The sequence below is a fragment of the Pseudorca crassidens genome, chromosome 5, assembly GCF_039906515.1.
Source record: "Pseudorca crassidens isolate mPseCra1 chromosome 5, mPseCra1.hap1, whole genome shotgun sequence".
Classification (NCBI taxonomy): Eukaryota; Metazoa; Chordata; class Mammalia; order Artiodactyla; family Delphinidae; genus Pseudorca; species Pseudorca crassidens.
Genome location: NC_090300.1, coordinates 66,290,966 through 66,312,614, shown reverse-complemented (window position 1 = coordinate 66,312,614; position 21,649 = coordinate 66,290,966). Strand labels below are relative to the sequence as shown.

The window sequence follows — 21,649 nt, the reverse complement described above, 5'->3', positions numbered from 1 at the left end:
TATAACAAGAGAATAGGACAAAAAGGCACATGCCGAAAAGGAGGCCCTGTGAAGAGATGGAGGCAGAGACTGGAGTGATGCTGCTATAAGCCAAGCAATGCCGAGAGCTACCAGAATCTAGGAAGAAGGAAGGAAGGAGTCTTCCCTAGAGTCATAAGGAAGCATGACGTAGCTGACAATTTGATTTCAAATTTCTAACCTCGAGAACTGTAAGAGAATACATTTCTGTTCTTTTAAGCCACTGAGTTTGTGGTAATTTATTATAGCAGCTCTAGGGAAGTAGTATACTAATAAAGCTATCTGGTCTTGGGCTTTTCTTTATGGGAAGTTTTTTGATTATTAATTCAATCTCTTTACCTATAAAAAAGGCCTATTCAGGGCTTCCCTGGTGGCGCAGTGGTTGAGAGTCCGCCTGCCAATGCAGGGGACATGGGTTCGTGCCCCGGTCCAGGAGGATCCCACATGCTGTGGAGCGGCTGGGCGCGTGAGCCGTGGCCGCTGGGCCTGCACATCAGGAGCCTGTGCTCCGCAACGGGAGAGGCCACAGCAGTGAGGGTCATGCGTACGCCAAAAAAAAAAAAAAGGCCTATTCAGATTCTGTATTCCTTCTTGAGTCGGTTTCAGTGCTTTGTGTCTTTCCAGAAATTTGTCAATTTCATCTACGTTGTTCTCATTTGTTGGTATATAATTGTTCATAGTATCCTTAGAATCCTTTTTTTTTTTTTTTTTGGTTTTTTAAAATTTTTCTTAGAATCCTTTTTATTTCTGTAAGGTAAGTGGTATCACTCTGCTTTCTTTCCTGATTTTAGTGATTTTGAGTCTTTTCTTCTTTTCTTTGTCAGTCTAGCTAAAGGTTTGTCAATTTTGTTGATCATTTCAAAGAACCAACTTTCAGTTTCATTGATTTTTCTCTGTTTTTCTATTCTCTACTTCCTTTATCCAGACTCTTTATTATTCCCTTCTGCTTGCTTTGGGTTTACTTTGCTCTTTTTTTCCTCCTAGTTTATTAAAGTGGAACCTTAGGTTATTGCTTATAGATCTTTTTTTTTTTTACATCTTTATTGGAGTATAATTGCTTTACAATGGTGTGTTAGTTTCTGCTTGACAACAAAGTGAATCAGTTATACATATGTTCCCATATCTCTTCCCTCTTGCATCTCCCTCCCTCCCACCCTCCCTATCCCACCCCTCCAGGCGGTCACAAAGCACCGAGCTGATCTCCCTGTGCTATGTGGCTGATTCCCACTACCTATCTATTTCACGTTTGGTAGTGTATATATGTCCATGTCTCTCTCTTGCTTTGTCACGGCTTACCCTTCCCCCTCCCCATATCCTCAAGTCCATTCTCTAGTAGGTCTGTGTCTTTATTCCTGTCTTACCCCTAGGTTCTTCATGACGTTTTTTTCTTCTTAAATTCCATATATATGTGTTAGCGTACGGTATTTGTCTTTCTCTTTCTGACTTACTTCACTCTGTATGACAGACTCTAGGTCTATCCACCTCATTACAAATAGCTCAATTTTGTTTCTTTTTATGGCTGAGTAATACTCCATTGTATATATGTGTCACATCTTCTTTATCCATTCATCCAATGATGGACACTTAGGTTGTTTCCATCTCCAGTCATTGTAAATAGAGTTGCAATGAACATTTTGGTACATGACTCTTTTTGAATTATGGTTTTCTCAGGGTATATGCCCAGTAGTGGGATTGCTGGGTCATATAGTAGTTCTATTTGTAGTTTTTTAAGGAACCTCCATACTGTTCTCCACAGCGGCTGTATCAATTTACATTCCCACCAACAGTTCAAGAGGGTTCCCTTTTGTCCACACCCTCTCCAGCATTTATTGTTTCTAGATTTTTTGATGATAGCCATTCTGACTGGTGTGAGATGATACCTCATTGTAGTTTTGATTTGCATTTATGTAATGATTAATGATGTTCAGCATTCTTTCCTGTGTTTGTTGGCAGTCTGTGTATCTTCTTTGGAGAAATGTCTATTTAGATCTTCTGCCCATTTTTGGATTGGGTTGTTTGTTTTTTTGTTATTAAGCTGCATGAGCTGCTTATAAAATTTGGAGATTAATCCTTTGTCAGTTGCTTCATTTGCAAATATTTTTTCCCATTCTGAGGGTTGTCTTTCGGTCTTGTTTATGGTTTCCTTTGCTGTGCAAAAGCTTTGAAGTTTCATTAGGTCCCATTTGTTTATTTTTGTTTTTATTTCCATTTGTCTAGGAGATGGGTCAAAAAGGATCTTGCTGTGATTTATGTCATAGAGTGTTCTGCCTATGTTTTCCTCTAAGAGTTTGATAGTGTCTGGCCTTACATTTAGGTCTTAAATCCATTTTGAGCTTATTTTTGTGTATAGTGTTAGGGAGTGATCTAATCTCATACTTTTACATGTATCTGTCCAGTTTTCCCAGCACCACTTATTGAAGAGGCTGTCCTTTCTCCACTGTACATTCCTGCCTCCTTTATCAAAGATAAGGTGACCATATGTGCGTGGGTTTATCTCTGGGCTTTCTATCCTGTTCCGTTGATCTATATTTCTGTTTTTGTGCCACTACCATACTGTCTTGATTACTATAGGTTTGTAGTATAGTCTGACGTCGGGGAGCCTGATTCCTCCAGTTCCGTTTTTCTTTCTCAAGATTGCTTTGGCTATTTGCGGTCTTTTGCGTTTCCATACAAATTGTGAAATTTTTTGTTCTAGTTCTGTGAAAAATGCCAGTAGTAATTTGATAGAGATTGCATTGAATGTGTAGATTGCTTTGGGTAGTAGAGTCATTTTCACAATGTTGATTCTTCCAATCCAAGAACGTGGTATATCTCTCCGTCTATTTGTATCATCTTTAATTTCTTTCGTCAGTGTCTTATAATTTTCTGCATACAGGACTTTTGTCTCCTTAGGTAGGTTTATTCCTAGATATTTTATTCTTTTTGTTGCAATGGTAAATGGGAGTGTTTTCTTGATTTCACTTTCAGATTTTTCATCATTAGTGTATAGGAATACTAGAGATTTCTGTGCATTAATTTTGTATCCTGCTACTTTACCAAATTCATTGATTAGCTCTAGTAGTTTTCTGGTAGCATCTTTACGATTCTCTATGTATAGTATCATGTCATCTGCAAAGAGTGACAGCTTTACTTCTTCTTTTCCAATTTGCATTCCTTTTATTTCCTTTTCTCTGATTACTGTGGCTAAAACTTCCAAAACTATGTTGAATAAGATTGCTGAGAGTGGGCAGCCTTGTCTTGTTCCTGATCTTAGTGCAAATGCTTTCAGTTTTTCACCATTGAGGACGATGTTGGCTGTGGGTTTGTCATATTGGCCTTTATTATGTTGAGGAGAGTTTCCTCTGTGCCTACTTTCTGCAGGGTTTTTATCATAAATGGGTGTTGAATTTTGTCGAAAGCTTTCTCTGCATCTATTGAGATGATCATATGGTTTTTCTCCTTCAATTTGTTAATATGGTGTATCACCTTTATTGATTTGTATATATTGAAGAATCCTTGCATTCCTGGAATAAACCCCACTTGATCATGGTGTATGATCCTTTTAATGTGCTGTTGCATTCTGTTTGCTAGTATTTTGTTGAGGATTTTTGCATCTTTGTTCCTCAGTGATATTGGCCTGTAGTTTTCTTTCTTTGTGACATCCTTGTCTGGTTTTGGTATCAGGGTGATGGTGGCCTCGTATAATGAGTTTGGGAGTGTTCCTCCCTCTGCTATATTTTGGAAGATTTTGAGAAGGATAGGTGTTAGATGTTCTCTAAATGTGTGATAGAATTCGCCTGTGAAGCCATCTGGTCCTGGGCTTTTGTTTGGTGGAAGATTTTTAATCACAGTTTCAATTTCAGTGCTTGTGATTGGTCTGTTCATATTTTCTATTTCTTCCTGATTCAGTCTTGGCAGGTGTGCCTTTCTAAGAATTTGTCCATTTCTTCCAGATTGTCCGTTTTATTGGCATAGAGTTGCTTGTAGTAATCTCTCATGATCTTTTGTATTTCTGCAGTGTCAGTTATTACTTCTCCTTTTTTATTTCTAATTCTATTGATTTGAGTCTTCTCCCTTTTTCTCTTGATGAGTCTGGCTAATGGTTTATCAATTTTGTTTATCTTCTCAAAGAACCAGGTTTTAGTTTTATTGATCTTTGCTATCGTTTCCTTCTTTTATTTTTCATTTCTTTCTTTTTTCTTTTTTTTGTTTTTTTTTTTGCGGTATGCGGCCTCTCACTGCTGTGGCCTCTCCCGTTGCGGAGCACAGGCTCTGGACGCGCAGTCTCAGAGGCCATGGCTCACGGGCCCAGCCACTCCGCGGCATGTGGGATCTTCCCGGACCAGGGCAGGAACCCACGTCCCCTGCATCGGCAGGCAGACTCTCAACCACTGTCCCACCAGTGAAGCCCCATTTATTTCTGATCTGATTTTTATGATTTCTTTCCTTCTGCTAACTTTGGGTGTTTTTTGTTCTTCTTTCTCTAATTGCTTTAGGTGCAAGGGTAGGTTGTTTATTCGAGATGTTTCCTGTTTCTTAAGGTAGGATTGTATTGCTGTAAACTTCCCTCTTAGAACTGCTTTTGCTGCATCCCATAGATTTTGGGTCGTCGTGTCTCCATTGTCATTTGTTTCTAGGTATTTTTTTATTTCCTCTTTGATTTCTTCAGTGAGCACGTCGTTATTAAGTAGTGTATTGTTTAGCCTCCATGTGTTTGTATTTTTTACAGATCTTTTCCTGTAATTGATATCTAGTCTCATAGCGTTGTGGTCAGAAAAGATACTTGATACAATTTCAATTTTCTTAAATTTACCAAGGCTTGATTTGTGACCCAAGGTATGATCTATCCTGGAGAATGTTCCATGAGCACTTGAGAAAAATGTGTATTCTGTTGTTTTTTGATGGAATGTCCTATAAATATCAGTTAAGTCCATCTTGTTTAATGTATCATTTAAAGCTTGTTTTTCCTTATTTATTTTCATTTTGGATGCTCTGTCCATTGGTGAAAGTGGGATGTTAACGTCCCTTACTATGAATGTGTTACTGTTGATTTCCCCTTTTATGGCTGTTAGTATTTGCCTTATGTATTCAGGTGATCCTATGTTGGGTGCATAAATATTTACAATTGTTATATCTTCTTCTTGGATTGATCCCTTGATCATTATGTAGTGTCCTTCTTTGTCTCTTGTAATAGTCTTTATTTTAAAGTCTATTTTGTCTGATGAGAATTGCTACTCCAGCTTTCTTTTGGTTTCCATTTGCATGGAATATCTTTTTCCATCTGCTTACTTTCAGTCTGTATGTGTCTCTAGGTCTGAAGTGGGTCTCTTGTAGACAGCAAATACATGGGTCTTGTTTTTGTATCCATTCAGTCAATCTGTGTCTTTTGGAGGGAGCATTTAGTCCATTTACATTTAAGGTAATTATCGATATGTATGTTTCTATTCACATTTTCTTAATTGTTTTGGTTCGTTATTGTAGGTCTTTTCCTTCTCTTGTGTTTCTTGCCTAGAGAAGATCCTTTAGCAGTTGTTGTAGAGCTGGTTTGGTGGTGCTGAACTCTCTCAGCTTTTGCTTATCTGTAAAGGCTTTAATTTCTCCATCAAATCTGAATGAGATCCTTGCTGGGTAGAGTAATCTTGGTTGCAGGTTTTTCTCTGTCATCACTTTAAATATGTCCTGCCACTCCCTTCTGGCTTGCAGAGTTTCTGCTGAAAGATCAGCTGTTAACCTTATGGGGATTCCCTTGTGTGTTATTTGTTGTTTTTCCCTTGCTGCTTTTAATATGTTTTCTTTGTATTTAATTTTTGATAGTTTGCTTAATATGTGTCTTGGCTTATTTCTCCTTGGATTTATCCTGTATGGAACTCTCTGTGCTTCCTGGACTTGATTAACTTTTCCTTTCCCATTTTAGGGAAGTTTTCAACTATAATCTCTTCAAATATTTTCTCAGTCCCTTTCTTTTTCTCTTCTTCTTCTTGAACCCCTATAATTCGAATGTTGGTGCATTTAATGTTGTCCCAGAAGTCTCTGAGACTGTCCTCAGTTCTTTTCATTCTTTTTTCTTTATTCTGCTCTGCAGTAGTTATTTCCACTATTTTATCTTCCAGGTTACTTATCCATTCTTCTGCCTCAGTTATTCTGCTATTGATCCCATCTAGAGTATTTTTAACTTCATTTATTGTGTTGTTCATCGTTGCTTGTTTCATCTTTAGTTCTTCTAGGTCCTTGTTAAATGTTTCTTGCATTTTGTCTATTCTATTTCCAAGATTTTGGATCATCTTTACTATCATTATTCTGAATTCTTTTTCAGGTAGACTGCCTATTTCCTCTTCATTTGTTAGGTCTGGTGGGTTTTTATCTTGCTCCTTCATCTGCTGTGTGTTTTTCTGTTTTCTCATTTTGCTTATCTTACTGTGTTTGGGGTCTCCTTTTTGCAGGCTGCAGGTTCATAGTTTCCATTGTTTTTGGTGTCTGTCCCCAGTGGCTGAGGTTGGTTCAGTGGGTTGTGTAGGCTTCCTGGTGGAGGGGACTAGTTAGTGCCTGAGTTCTGGTGGATGAGGCTGGATCTTGTCTTTCTGGTGGGCAGGTCCACGTCTGGTGGTGTGTTTTGGGATGTCTGTGGACTTATTATGATTTTGGGCAGCCTCTCTGCTAATGGGTGGGTTTGTGTTCCTGTCTTGCTAGTTTTTTGGCATAGGATGTCCAGCACTGTAGCTTGCTGGTCGTTGAGTGAAGCTGGGTGCTGGTGTTGAGATGGAGATCTCTGGGAGATTTTCGCCGTTTGATATTATGTGGAGCTGGGAGGTCTCTTGTGGACCAGTGTCCTGAAGTTGGCTCTCCCACCTCAGAGGCACAGCACTGACTTCTGGCTGCAGCACCAAGAGCCTTTCATCCACAGGGCTCAGAATAAAAGGGAGGAAAAGTAGAAAGAAAGAATTGGTCGATAAGAAAGAAAGGAAGGAAGGAAGGAAGGAGGTCGGGAGGGAGGGAGGAAGGAAGGAGGGAAGGAAGGAAAAAGAGAAAGAAAGAAGATAAAGTAAAATAAAATAATATAAAATATGAAAAAGTTATTAAAATAAAAAAATAATTAAGGATAAAAAACAAAAACGGACAGATAGAACCGTAGGACAAATGGTGGAAGCAAAGCTATACAGACAAAATCTCACAGAGAAGCATACACATACACATTCACAAAAAGAGGAAAAGGGGAAGAAATCATAAATCTGGCTCTCAAAGTCCACCTCCTCAATTTGGGATGATTCGTTGTGTATTCAGGTATTTCACAGATGCAGGGTACATCAGGTTGATTGTGGAGCTTTAATCCACTGCTCCTGAGGCTGCTGGGAGAGATTTCCCTTTCTCTTCTTTGTTCTCACAGCTCCCAGGGCCTCAGCTTTGGATTTGGCCCCGGCTCTGCGTGTAGGTCGCCGGAGGGCGTGTGTTCTTTGCTCAGACAGGACGGGGTTAAAGGAGCTGCTGATTCGGGGATTCTGGCTCAGGCCGGGGTTGGGGGGGGGAGTGCGGGGCATGGAGTGCGTGGCGAGCCTGCGGCGGCAGAGGCCAGTGTGACGTTGCACCAGCCTGAGGCACGCCGTGCGTTCTCCCGGGGAAGTTGTCCCTGGATCCCGGGAACCTGGCAGTGGCGGGCTGCACAGGCTCCCCGGAAGGGGGGTGTGGATAGTGACCTGTGCTTGCACACAGGCTTCTTGGTGGCGGCAGCAGCAGCCTTAGTGTCTCATGCCTGTCTCTGCGGTCCGCGCTTTTAGCCGCGTCTCGCGCCCGTCTCTGGAGCTCCTTTAAGCAGCGCTCTTAATCCCCTCTTTTGGGAGGTCTGAGGTCTTCTGCCAGCGTTCAGTAGGTGTTCTGTAGGAGTTGTTCCACGTGTAGATGTATTTCTGGTGTATCTGTGGGGAGGAAGGTGATCTCCGTGTCTTACTCTTCTGCCATCTTCCCGGAAGCACCCGCTTAGAGATCTTTTTTAGTGTAGGCATTCACAGCCCTGTTTTTGCTGTATCCTGTAAGTTTTAGTGTTGTCTTAGTTAGCTTGATCTGCCAAAACAGAATCCCATACATCAGGTGGCTTAAACAACGGAAATTAATTTTCTCACAGTCTGGGGGCTAGAAGTTTAAGATCAACGTGCCAGCATGGTCGGTTTCTGGTGAGAACTTTATTAGCTTGTAGACTGCCACCTTGCTGTGTCTTCATATGGCAGGTAGAGAGAGCAAGAGCAAGCTCTCTGGTATCTGTTATGAGGACACTAATCCCATCATGAAGGCCCTACCTCAGCCTCCTCTAAATCTAATTACCTCCTAAGGCCCCATCCCCAAATACATCCCATTAGGAGTTAAGGCTTCAACATATGAATCTTCGGGGGACACAGTTCAGTTCATAGCAGGTATGTTATATTTTTGTCTTCATTCATCGCAAAGTACTTCCGAATTTTCCTTGCGATTTCTTCTTTGACCCATTGGTTATTTAGGAGTGTGTTAATTCCACATATTTGTGAATTTTACAAATGTATTATTGACTTGTAATTTTATTCCATTGTTGTCAGAACCTACTGTTTATAATTTCAGTTTTGAAATTTTCAGTTTGGAAATTTATTGAGACTTGTTTTGTGGCTGAACATATGGTCTATCCTGGATAATGTTCCACGTGCACTTGAGAAGACTGTATTCTGTTGAGTGGCGTATTCTGTAGGTGTCTGTTAGGTCTAGTTTGTTTATAGTATTCAGGTCTCTCCATCTTTGCTGGTAATCTAATTTTATCCATTATTACAAATGAGGTATTGAAGTCTCCCAGCTATTACTGAGTCATTTATTTTTCCCTTAAGTTCTGTCAATTTTTACTTCATATATTTTGGGTTTCTACTGTTAGAAGCATATATGTTTGTAATTGTTATATCTTCTTCATGGATATCAAGATTTTTTTTTGACCCTTTTTTCATTATATAATAGCATTCTTTGTCTCTAGTAACAAATACTGTCTTAAAGTCTACTTTGTCTTCTTGTGGCTTTCTAGATCCCAGAAATATGTTGGAGGTTTTGTGAGCCCCTATGGACATCTCACTCCTCATATTTTCCTTTTAAGATTTTTGTTAATCTCTATTATCCATCACCTCAGGCAGCTGCAAACTTAAACACTTGCCTGTAATTGCTTTTGACAAACGCCCCCTGGGGAAATGAATTTTGTACTTAAGCTCCCAGGCACGTCAAATACAGACATCCTTGCAACTGGGGTCTTCCAAGAAACTATTATCAGATAGGCCAGATGATGATAATTCTTTGGGAGCAAGGCTTTGAAAGAGATTCAGCTCCATTCTGCTATCTCTGGTGGCTGCCAGGGAAAGTGTATTTTCATGGCTAACATATCTGGAAAGGGGGGGGGGGTGTGTGGCACTAGGGCAAGTCAGAATGCCTCAAAGCTCACTGTTCTTATCAAGATTTATCCATTTTTCTTAAAAAAAAAAAAATGCTGGGGGCTTCCCTGGTGGCGCAGTGGTTGAGAGTCCGCCTGCCAATGCAGGGGACACGGGTTCGTGCCCCAGTCCGGGAAGATCCCACATGCCGCGGAGCGGCTGGGCCTGTGAGCCATGGCCACTGAGCCTGCGTGTCCGGAGCCTGTGCTCCGCAACGGGAGAGGCCACAACAGTGAGAGGCCTGCGTACCACCAAAAAAAAAAAAAAAAATGCTGGTTTGCAGCAAGCCTTTGGCTAGTTACCAGAGTTCTAAAAAAGTAGATTCTAACATTTTTTGCCAATTTTTTCATTGCTTTTATGAAGGACAGAACTTTTGGTGGTCTTTACTCCATTATTCTTGCTGATAGAATCCAGTGCATCACTTTTGGTAAAGGTAGGCACTGAGGCAGCAGCGACCTTCCCAAATCAGTAGTGCCAAGCTGGTCCAAGACATGATTGAGTCAGGAGGAGGCAAGTAACCCTCCTCCTAAATGGAGATACAAACAGAGACCCTAAGCAGTTCTACCTCTCAAAGGAGAAGGAAGGAGGGCAGGGAACCATTTTCTTTGAGCATCTACATACTAGGTGCATCTACTATCTATTTAAGCCTCACTACAACCTTTATGATGTATAGCAAGTATTATCCTCATTTTACAAATGAGGAAACTGAAATGAAGGCGGTGAAATGCCACATGCCACAAAGCTTCAAGTGACATACCTAGGATTCAGACCTGAAAAGGCCATTCCCTTTCTACCATATTTTTATTTATTGAGTTGTCTCTGTGTGACCACTACATGTAATCATGCTTTCTCATTTAATCATCACTCAACTCTTCGAGGTTGATTTTATTACCCTCATTTTACAGAAGAGGAAACTGAGGCTGAGAGATTAGTCCTCTTGCCCAGGTTATAGTGTAAATAGGACAGAGGCAGTCCTGCTGGGCTCCTTCATCCTTACCTTCAGACAGTGTGCAGTGCTTCCTCAGTAGGCCTACGATTGTCACACCTCCTGCTCACTCGCCTCTGGGGACCAACCTATGCTATTCCCCATATAAGGAGCCCTTGTCTGGTATCTGAAGTCCTAGAGTGACCAAGGTCAAAAGAAATCCCCTTGGCTACCCATGTCGCTGTCTAGTAGAAAGAGCACTACATTAGGAATTCTGGCTTCTGGCCACTGAATTTGGCTCTCTGAAAACTTGTGCCTCTTAGAGCCTCAGTTTTCTCATCTATAATTGGCCTTCAAAGTGGGATAACCAGGGAAGAAAATATCTGCATTTTACTTTCTCTCTTCTTTTGTTAGTGTATTTTATAATGAATTATAGTTGTTCATGTATATAATTTGGGTATATACGTTCAGCTGTTTACTGATGGGTTGCCTAATCGTAGATCACTGGTCTATGAAGTGAGGGGTTTGACTGCAGTGTGTTCCAGTACCAATATTCTGTCAAATTTACCAAAAAGGCCTCTTAGGTTTCGGTTGAAAATTTGGCAATGTTAACTCTTTGGCTACTGTTAACCTTGATATCTTTGGTTATCTTTCCCTTCAAGTCTTTTCCCTGGTTGTAATTTCTTCAGCCAGAGATGCTCTCTACTTCTCTACAGTGCTGTAGTGCTTGTAGTTTTTGGAATTGAGTGCTGTGTGTCACTGGTTTCAGGAAGTGGCCTGTGGAACTGGCAGAGTAGGCAGAGTAGTTGCCATTTTTCAGCAGGCAGGATGGGGCCCCATCTTGCTTTCTTTGCAGTGAACCATAACTGGAGCAAACTGCAAAGCCCTGACTTATCTTTATGACCATGGAAATCTGGGCCAAACTATTCTCAATTCTTTTTTACCCTGAGATGCCAAACACTATGTACAACAATCTAGACCTAAGAGTCTCTGGGTTAGTAAAGATGTTTAACTCTGCAAAAGAAACTAAAGAACCCCAGGCAATACTCATCACTGCTCACTTCTTTTTATGATAAACACCTGAGATCTGTTCCTGCAGCTGAGGAGGCCCTACCCACCTTCCCTGCCCAGGGTTCCAGATTCCTCATTGGAATGTACACACAGTGCTCTTACTTACCTTATTTATGATCCCTTTCCCCATTTTTTAAAAAATAAATACTGTTCCTCACACCATCTTGGAAAGAGTTGTAGTTATTTACTAAAGATGGTCAGAATGCCTCAAAGCTCACTGTTCTTATCAAGATTTATCCATTTTTCTTAAAAAAAAAAAATGCTGGGGGCTTCCCTGGTGGCACAGTGGTTAAGAATCCACCTGCCAATGCAGGGTCACGGGTTCGAGCCCTGGTCTGGGAAGATCCCACATGCCACAGGGCAACTAAGCCCGTGTGCCACAACTACTGAGCCCGCATGTCACAACTACTGAAGCCGTATGCATAGAGCCCATGGTCCAGAACAAGAGAAGCCACCGCAGTAAGCCCGCGCACTGCAATGAAGAGTAGCCCCTGCTCGCCGCAACTAGAGAAAGCCAGTGCGTAGCAACGAAGACCCAACACAGTCAAAAATAAAAGAAATTTTTTTGAAAAGAAAGATAAAAAATTTTTTTTCTAAAGACAAACGGTAAAATAGCTGTCATAATCACAGTCACAGTCCTCACTAGTAGGGCATCTGATAAAATTGATAGGATCAGTTCAGTTAAATGCAGTAAAACACCATTCAGTGTGCTATGAAGAAAGGAAAGATACTACCAGTTCATTGGACACACTACCAATTGTAAAATGCATCCTGATTTCAGATATTAAAATGGGAAAAAATGTCTTTGGAAAGGAAACTACCATTTTTCATAGATTCTAATTCTTAAGTGGAAGAGCAAAAACTAGAGAGACTAGGAATACCAGTGGATGGCTGAGAGTCTTACAGAGTGCAGAAATATGGGAGCCAAAGGAAAACTCCAAGATGTAGCAGCTGGCAGGGTCTGTACAGTGAATATCTTCTAAAATAAATTATTTTACCAGAATGTTGCTGGAATCAGTCCTTACTATCATTGAAGAAGTTGAAAGGGCTAGTTGCCTGTTGCCTAAAGAGACAGGATGAGTGAATACATGTTTAAATTTCTTTAATTCAAGTAGATAAGTGCCTACTATGTGTAAGGAGTTGTGGTACCTAAAATTAATGTATCTTTTTAAAATTTGTAGTTTTTAAGAATAACTTAATTTCTTCCCTAAAATTAACTAGTCACATTTTAGCAGTAAATAAACTTACTCAATTTAGTGGTAGTTCTAGCAACATCAGTTCTTGCAGAAAAATAAAAGTCACCCAACTCCTACATGTAGACATATTTTCAAAAGCAGTTGCAAAAGTCTTCCAGACTATTACTGAATTCTTATCTAATGAGCATTTTTCTCAGACATGTGGATCTTCATCTTCACAGATGACTTTTTTGAAAAAGTTTTTTGGCCGTGCCAAGCAGCATGTGGGATCCTGGGATCCTAGTTCCCTGACCAGGGATTGAACTCGTGCCCCCTGCAGTGGAAGCACAAAATCTTAACCGCTGGATCACCGGGGAAGTCCCTATATGGATGATCCATAGGTGTTTCCACAAGCTGTCCAGAAGTTAAAGAAGCATACCATTCCCTGTGGAAAAAGAAGCGATGTTCTGTAGCTTTTTGACTCTTGGCCAAAGAACCTAATTCTGTACATTACTTCTGTCTTTGCCTTGGCCATTTTCAAGCAATAATTATAGATCTGATTATTTATTGAGAAGAGTGAACTGTTCTGAAGGAGTAAAATATGGATCTGAGTGAAGGAAGTTAGCTCCTAGAGCATTTTCCAGGAATTTTCTGACTTTACCAACCTGTGACAGTTTTGATACTCAGAAACATTGATTTCACTTACTTTTCTTAGCTTACTTCCCCCCAGCCCCCCCAAGTATATAATACTCTTAAATAATGTGGTAGAAAATCTTATTTGGGTGGACTTCTTTTTTTTTTTAAGTTTTTTTTTTTTTTTTTTTTTTGATGTGGACCACTTTTAAAGTCTTTATTGAACTTGCTACAACACTGCCTCTGTTTTATGTTTTTTGGTGTTTTGGCTGTGAGGCATGTGGCATCCCAGCTCCCCGACCAGGGATTGAACGCGCACTCCCCTGCATTGGAAGACGAATTCTCAGCCACTGGACTGCCAGGGAAGTCCCTCGGGTGGACTTTTTTTTTTTTTTTTTGAGGTACGCGGGCCTCTCACTATTGTGGCCTCCTGTTGTGGAGTACAGGCTCTGGACGCGTAGGCTTAGCGGCCATGGCTCACGGGCCCAGCCGCTCCGCAGCATGTGGGATCCTCCCGGAGCAGGGCACGAACCCGTGTCCCCTGTATCGGCAGGCAGACTCTCAACCACTGCGCCACTAGGGAAGCCCCGTTGGGTGGACTTTTGATCAGACTTTCTTTGCTTTTATTTTTAACTTCCCTAAATTATAAATGTTTATTTTGTAGGTATCATAGCTGCAAATGTTTTTGTATTTTGTTTGTGGAGAGTACCTTCTCTACAGCGGACGATGATCAGATATTTCACATCCAGTCCAGCCTCAAGTAAGTCTAACTTGTGTGATTTTATTTTGAGGTAGAGGTAAAATGGAAGAAATATGCTTTATGGTAATTGAAGTGCTGTAAAAAAGATGATTTACTTGTCAATAATTGTAAGCAAAATCTGGAGGATAGGCTGTAAACTCTTGGAGGACAGGAACCTCATTTCTCTTACAGCTGTGTTAAGGCACCTAAAATGTACTTGGCACATAATAGATAATCTAAATATTTTTTAGTGATTTAAGATCTGTGATCACTACAAGTTTACTCTTTGAAGAGACTATTATATACAATTTTATTTCTTTAATTGAAATAATTTACAAATTCTTTTTTCTAACTAACTTTTTCTATAGGACAAGTTGCTTTCATTGACCTGAGAATCTTTATTGGTTGCTTACTAAGTAGAAAATCTCTGAGATTTAAGATAGCATTTTTCAAGTGGTAAAAAGCTGTCTTAAACCATCTTATCCAATCTTTTAACTAGCTCTGGTTTGTTTCTCATGTTTATGTCATAATAATAATGAAAAAATCTAAAATGGATCATTTTTACTGGCTGTGTGTTCCACAATTACAAGACTTTTTCTTTCTCTTGTAGAGGTCCTTTGTTCTCCAATGTTGCTGTCAACGTTCAGTCATTTCTCCTTGTTTCACATGGCAGCAAATATGTACGTCTTGTGGAGCTTCTCCTCCAGCATAGTGAACATTCTCGGTCAAGAGCAGTTCATGGCAGTGTACTTATCTGCAGGTAACAAGCTTTCATCTCAGGCCCTTTCAGAGTATAAGTGTTCTCCCCTATCTGGAGAAGGGACAAAGGGAATGATTATAGCCGTATTCTATATTCCGTAAGTGCTCAGTACATATTTGTTTCTCAGATTGTATATAGAGAAGGATACAGACTGGTGTAGTGTTTAAGCATGTCATTTTTATCTCCCTAGGCCTTGGTTTCTTCAGCTCAGGCCCATCATTTTATAGATTAGTGGTTCCCAGACTTCCGGGCTGCCTCAATCATCTGGATCTGTGTTAAATAACCTTAACGCTCATTTCCCAAGTGCGTTCAGTTTTCAGAAAACTTTCGATTAGCTATCCAATAAGATTGTCAAGAATTAGTTCATTCTTTGTTGCAAGCATATATTAGCATGGAACCACTCAAGTCATCCTGGAGGTAGCATCATTTCCTTATTTCACTAGTAAATGATAGTGCAGGATTCCCGGTTCCTAGATGCTGCTAAATTGGCAGTTAGTTGATTATATTTTACTTATCTCAAAAAAATTTTTTTTTACTTTGTTTGCAAAATGTACTTAATTCAAACCATAAAGTGTAAAAATTTATTCCTAAAATCCCTTCATTTAAAAACAGTATAGCTGGCAGATATATGTAGTGAAAAGACACTGAGCTTGGAGATGGAAGACCTAGGTTCAGATTCTGTTTCTGCTTACCAGCTGTGTGATGTTGCAGAAAAAACTATATATACTCTCTGAGGATAAAACTGCTTACTCTCATGACATGGGGTTGTAGAAGGGATAAAATAAAAGCACCTACCACAAGGCCCAGAGTGGGTACTTAATCAGTGTTAATTAAATACTCACATGCATCTAGTCCTCAAAACAGAAGCTGAGCAGTATCTTTGGCCTAATAAGTTAAGTGTGTAGTTCTTTCCCCTAGCACTAATGTTGTTGTAGGTACAAAGGGTCTGTTTCAAGTGCCATTAATTCCTGCTCTATAGAAAGTTGCTTTTTAAAGTCAGCCATACTCAGTTCAGATGACATTGGTGCCAAAGGGACCTGTAAAGGATCATCTAGTCTAGATCTGCAACACATTCATTTGGCAAGCTGGGTAAAATATAGACTCCCTGGTCCCACTCCAGAGGTTCTGATTTAGTGTTTAGAGTGCAGTCCAGAGAATTCCCAGACAGTTGGTGAGCTTGGGAACTAGTCTTTCTTCATACAGTGTAGTTGAGGAAAATGATAACTACAAGGTAAAGTGAATGACCCCCTGTTACTCAGTAAGTGGTACAGTGGGTCAGACTTTGCTTTCCCTCTAATATATCTGAAGCAACAGGCAGGATAAGTATCTATGCCTGCACCTTGTAGTGACCTGGGTAGAAACCCAACATTGTTAGTCTCTGTGGGGTGGAGGTCAGAAATGGAAGCCATTTTTATACCTCACTAAAATTACTGAAATGTGATTTATTTCTTAGGTGTTATTTCCAATTTTGTTAGTTATGTGTGTAAAGTTGCCACAGGAAGATATGGACCATCACTTGGTGCAGTAAGTATTTCTAACTAAAATTTTTTGCTTCATTTTGAAATAATTTTAGAATTACAAGAAAGTTGCAAAATTAGTACAAAGGGTTCCTATATACCCTTAACCCTACTATTAACTACAGAACCACAGTACAACTATCAATGCCAAAATATTAATATTTAAACAATACTATTAACTAATCGACATCTAATTTAGAATTTATACATTTGTAAAGCCTTATAAATTTCAGGTTATAGCTTTTAACCATTGGTCATTTATATATACTTAACTGGCACAGCGTGTATATCATGAGGAGTACTCAAAATAGTGGGTATGCAATCCCCATAAACTGGAGAGCCTAATCTAGCATTGGAAAAGTCTAAGTAATTAGAGATTTGAATCTGATACTGTGTCCTCCTCTTTCGTCAATATTTGAGTGCTATGCAGATTAGACTACTAGGCACTGTACTTACTAGAGGCTGAGGATACATCCAGTGAGTAAGATGTCAAAATTCCTGCCCTCAGTTATTTCTGGATGATTTTTAAAAATTACAATTGTGTTTTCTTTTGAGTTTAATGACAGATTTCTAGGCACATGGAAATCTTTACATAATGTTTCTTTAAAAACTACACATTCAATTTTTGCATAGTTACATACACTTAAATGTATTCAATGCACTTAAATGTATTCAAATAGAGAATTTCACATTTAAAGAAACTATAAGAAGTTTCAGTTTTGGAAAAGAATCCTTATGTAAAATAACCATTCCATAATTTGTGTGTTCCTCAGATTTGTGTCTACTTAATTTTCCCAATGAGGCCTGTATCTTGTCTTATGACCTTTATGCTTTCTTAACTTAATCCCGCCCCCCCTATTTTTTCTTCGTGGAATGTTTGTTTTCTATATAAAATTTGATGTCAATATAATTTATATATCTCAAATTCTACCTCATTTGCCAACTAAGCACCTGTTTTGTGAAGGCAGTGAAGACCACTAGGATGACTCAGAAATGGTCTCTGACTTTCAAGTTTAGTTTAGTTGGGGAGAAAACATTATACACATCTAATGTACAGTGAAAGGGCTCAGTAGTCTCTAGAGGACATTGGGGGTTCTGAGGGTGGGAAGACTTTTCTCATTACTTCGGAGGATCTGGGAAGGCATTTTGATGTGCCCTCAGACAAGTGGTATTCCCATTTTACAGATAGGAAACTGAAGTTCATGAGTAGAGTGTGGCAGCATGGCATTTGGAATTAGACTGAGTTTGAATCCCAGCTCTGCCACTTACTCATGATTTCCAGGACTTATTACTTAACCTCTCTGAACCTGCTTCCCCATATAAAATGGGGGTAACAAACCTATTTCTCATTTGCAATGCAAGTGTGTTTAGAGTGCTTAGCATAGTAAGGAACATGTAGTAAGAAAGGTGGAAATGGTGGTTTCTATTCAGTCATCAAAATCCTATAGAGCCATGGCAGGATAAAATTATTAGCCCCAAATACTTTCATTCATTCTTGGTTAAAATGAAGGAAAACTAAATCACCAGGTATATGGTATTTTTAATGAGAAATCTGGAGAAAAAAATACTGTTGACAAAATTGTGATAGAAAATGTAAAGTATTGGTCTTATTGCCTTTGAAAGATGAAGATTGTTAAAGAATATTTGTCCATTAACAGTGGCACAAAGGAGCAAGAATACTGACTAGATTTTGGTAAGGGTTTTGTTTAGTTAGAGCTCTGCATATTCTGAATCTCATTTAAAAATGGAACTTCTTACTAGTTATTGGTTATTATTATATTCATTCCCTGTGCTATACAGTATGACCTTGTTGTTTATCCTATATATAATAGTTTGCCTCTGCTAATCCCCAAAGTCCCATTCCTTCCCTCCCCTACCCTGCCTTCCCCTTGGCAACCACAAGTCTGTTCTCTGTATCTGTAAGTCTGTTTTTGTTTCATAGATATGTTGATCTGTATCATATTTTAGATTCCATATATAAGTTATATCATATGATATTTGTCTTTCTCCTTCTTAGTATGGTAATTGCTAGGTCCATCCATGTTGCTGCAAATGGCATTATTTCATTCTTTTTGATGGCTGAGTAATATTCCTGTGTGTGTGTGTGTGTGTGTGTGTGTGTGTGTGTGTGTGTGTGTGTGTGTACACACCACATTTTTATCCATTCCCCTGTTGATGGACATTTAGGTTGTTTCCATGTCTTGACTGTTGTAAATAGTGCTGTTATGAACATAGTGGTGCATGTACCTTTTCGAATTAGTTTTGTCTGGGTGTGTGCCAAAGAGTGGGATTGCTGGATCATATGGCAACTCTATTTTTAGTTTTTTGAGGAACCTCCATACTGTTTTCCATAGTGACTGCACCAATCTACATTCTCACCAACAGTATAAGAGGATTCCCTTTTCTCCACACCCTCTCCAGCATTTGTTATTTGTAGACTTTTTAATGTTGGCCTTTATGACCGGTGTGAGGTGGTACCTCATTGTAGTTTTGATTTGCATTTCTCTAATAATTAGCAATGTTGAGCATCTTTTCATGTGTCTATTGGCCATTTGTATTTCTCCTTTGAAGAAAAGTCTATTTAGGTCTTCTGCCCATTTTTCAATTGGGTTTTTTTGTTGTTGTTATTGAATTGTATGAGCCGTTTGTATATTTTGGAAATTAAGCCCTCGTCGGTCGCATCATTTGCAGATATTTTCTCCCATTCCTTAGGTTGTCTTGTCATTTTGTTTATGGTTTCCTTTGCTGTGCAAAAGCTTGTAAGTTTGATTAGGTCCCATTTGTTTATTTTTGTTTTTATTTTTGTTGCCTTGGGAGCCTGACCTAAGAAAACATTGGTACAATTTATGTTAGAGAATGTTTTACCTATGATCTCTTCTAGGAGTTTTATCGTATAATATCTTTTGTTTAAGTCTTTAAGTCTTTTTGAGTTTATTTCTGTGCATGGTGTGAGGGTGTGTTCTAACTTTATTGATTTACGTGCAGCTGTCCAACTTGCCCAGCACCACTTGCTGAAGAGACTATCCTTTTCCCATGTTATATTCTTGCCTCCTTTGTTGAAGATTGACTGTAGGTGTGTGGGGTTTTTTCTGGGCTTCCTGTTTTGTTCCATTGAGCTGTATGTCTCTTTTTGTGCCAGTACTACACTGTTTTGATTTCTGTAGCTTTGTAGTACTGTCTGAAGTCTGGGAGGGTTATGCCTCCTGCTTTGTTCTTTTTCCTCAGGATTGCTTTGGCAATTCTGGGTCTTTTATGCTTGTATGTAAATTTTAGGATGATTTGTTCAAGTTCTGTGAAAAATGTCATGGGTAATTTGATAGGGATCGAATTAAATCTGTAGATTGTTTTGAGTAGTATTGCCATTTTAACAGTATTAATTCTTCCAATCCAAGAACATGGGATATCTTTCCATTTCTTTGAATCATCTTTAATTTCCTCTCTTAATGTTTTGTAGTTCTCAGTATGTAAGTCTTTCACCTCCTTGGTGAGGTTTATTCCTAAGTCCTTTATTTATTTTTTTATGTAATTTTAAAAGAGATTGTTTCCCTTTCTGATATTTCATTGTTATTGTAAAGAAATGCAACCAATTTCTGTATGTTAATCTTGTATCCTGCTACATTGCTGAATTCGTTTATCAGTTCTAGTAGTTTTTGTGTGGAGTCTTTAGGGTTTTCTATATATAGTATGTCATCTACATATAATGACAGTTTTACCTCTTCCCTGCCAATTTGAATACCTTTTATTTCTTGTCTGATTGCTGAGGCTAGGACTTCCAATACTATGTTGAAGAGAAGTGGTGAGAGTGGACATCCTTGTCTTGTTCCAGATTTTAGCAGGAATGCTTTCAGCTTTTCACCATTGAGTATTATATTGGCTGTGGGTTTGTCATAAATACCTTTTATTATGTTGAGATATGTTCCCTCTGTACTCATTTTTGTAAGGTTTTTTTTTTATCACAAATGGGTGTTTAATTTTATCAAATGCTTTTTCTGCATCTATTGAGATAATAATGTGGTTTTTGTCCTTCCTTTTTTTGTGGTGGTGTAATCACATTGGTTGATTTGCGTATGTTAAACCATCCTTGTGACCCTAGGATGAATCCAGTTTGGTCATGGTGTATGACCTTTTTTATGTGTTGTTGGATTCAGTTTGCTAATATTTTGTTGAGAATTTTTGTGTCTGTATTCAGCAAAGATATTGGCCTGTAATTTTCTTTTTTGGTAGTGTCTTTGTCTGGTTTTGGTATCAGGGTGGCTTTATAGCATGTCTTTGGGAGTGTTCTTTCTTCTTAAGTCTTTTGGAAGAGTTTGAGAGGGAGCAGTACAAGTTCTTCTTTGTATGTTTAGTAGAATTACCCAGTGAAGCCATCTGGTCCTGGACTTCTCTCTGCAGGGAGTTTTCTTAGTTACAGATTCTATTTCGTGTCTAGTGATCTGTTCAAGTTATCTATTTTTTCTTGATTCAGGTTAGGTGGGCTGTATGTTTCTAAAAAGTTGTCCATTTCTTCTGGATTGTCAAGTTTGTTGGCATATAATCATTTATAGTATTCTCTTATGGTTTTTTGTATTTCTGTGGTATCAGTTGTGATTTCTCCTCTTTCATATTTTGTTTATTTAGGTCTTCTTTCCTTTCTTCTTGGTGAACCTGGCCAGAGGTTTGTCAATTGTTTACCCTTTAAAAGAACCAGCTCTTGATTTTATTGGGTTTTGTCCTATTGTTTTTTTTAATCTTTGTTTTATTTCCTCTCTGATCTTTAATGTCTCCTTCCTTCTGCTGACTAGGTTTTTGTTCTTTTTCTAATTCTTTTAGGTGATGGGTTAGATTTGAGATTATTTGAGATTTTTCTTATATCTTAAAGAAGGCCTGGGGACTTCCCTGGTGGCGCAGTGGTTGAGAGTCCGCCTGCCGATACAGGGGACACGGGTTCGTGCCCTGGTCCGGGAAGATCCCACATGCTGCGGAGCGGCTGGGCCCATGAGCCATGGCCACTGAGCCTGTGTGTCCGGAGCCTGTGCTCCACAACAGGAGAGGCCACAACAGTGAGAGGCCCGTGTACCGCAAAAAAAAAAAAAAGAAGAAGGCCTGTATTGCTATGAACTTCCCTCTAAGGACTGCTTTTACTGCATCCCATAGATTTTGTATGGTTATGTTTGTAAATAGTTTATCATAGGCTGAATTTGCTCACCAACGTTATGATAACCTGCTTGCTGTAACTTCATTGATTTAACTCATCACTGGTCTAACTTGTACATAAACTGAATTCTTGTGCTTAGGAAAGTATCTTCAGTCTCTTACAAGGTTGCAAGTGAAATAAAATGATCACTAGTGCAGATTCATTTGGAATTCCATTTTGATTTATCTATAGTGTTCTGGAGTGTTTCTCTTTGTATAACTTTTTAGTGGCTGCTCT

At 39.2% G+C, this 21,649-nt stretch overlaps 1 protein-coding gene across 2 annotated transcripts in view; it reads left to right on the top strand.

Annotated features, from left to right (window-relative positions):
* PARL (presenilin associated rhomboid like) overlaps positions 1 to 21,649 on the top strand; it is a 64,898-nt gene that overhangs the window by 31,593 nt on the left and 11,656 nt on the right. For both annotated transcript variants that reach the window (XM_067738225.1, XM_067738224.1), the window contains exons 5-7: positions 13,888 to 13,983; positions 14,573 to 14,722; positions 16,176 to 16,246. In XM_067738225.1, the coding sequence (XP_067594326.1) occupies positions 13,888 to 13,983; positions 14,573 to 14,722; positions 16,176 to 16,246 (317 nt within the window). The remainder of the gene's footprint in view (positions 1 to 13,887; positions 13,984 to 14,572; positions 14,723 to 16,175; positions 16,247 to 21,649) is intronic.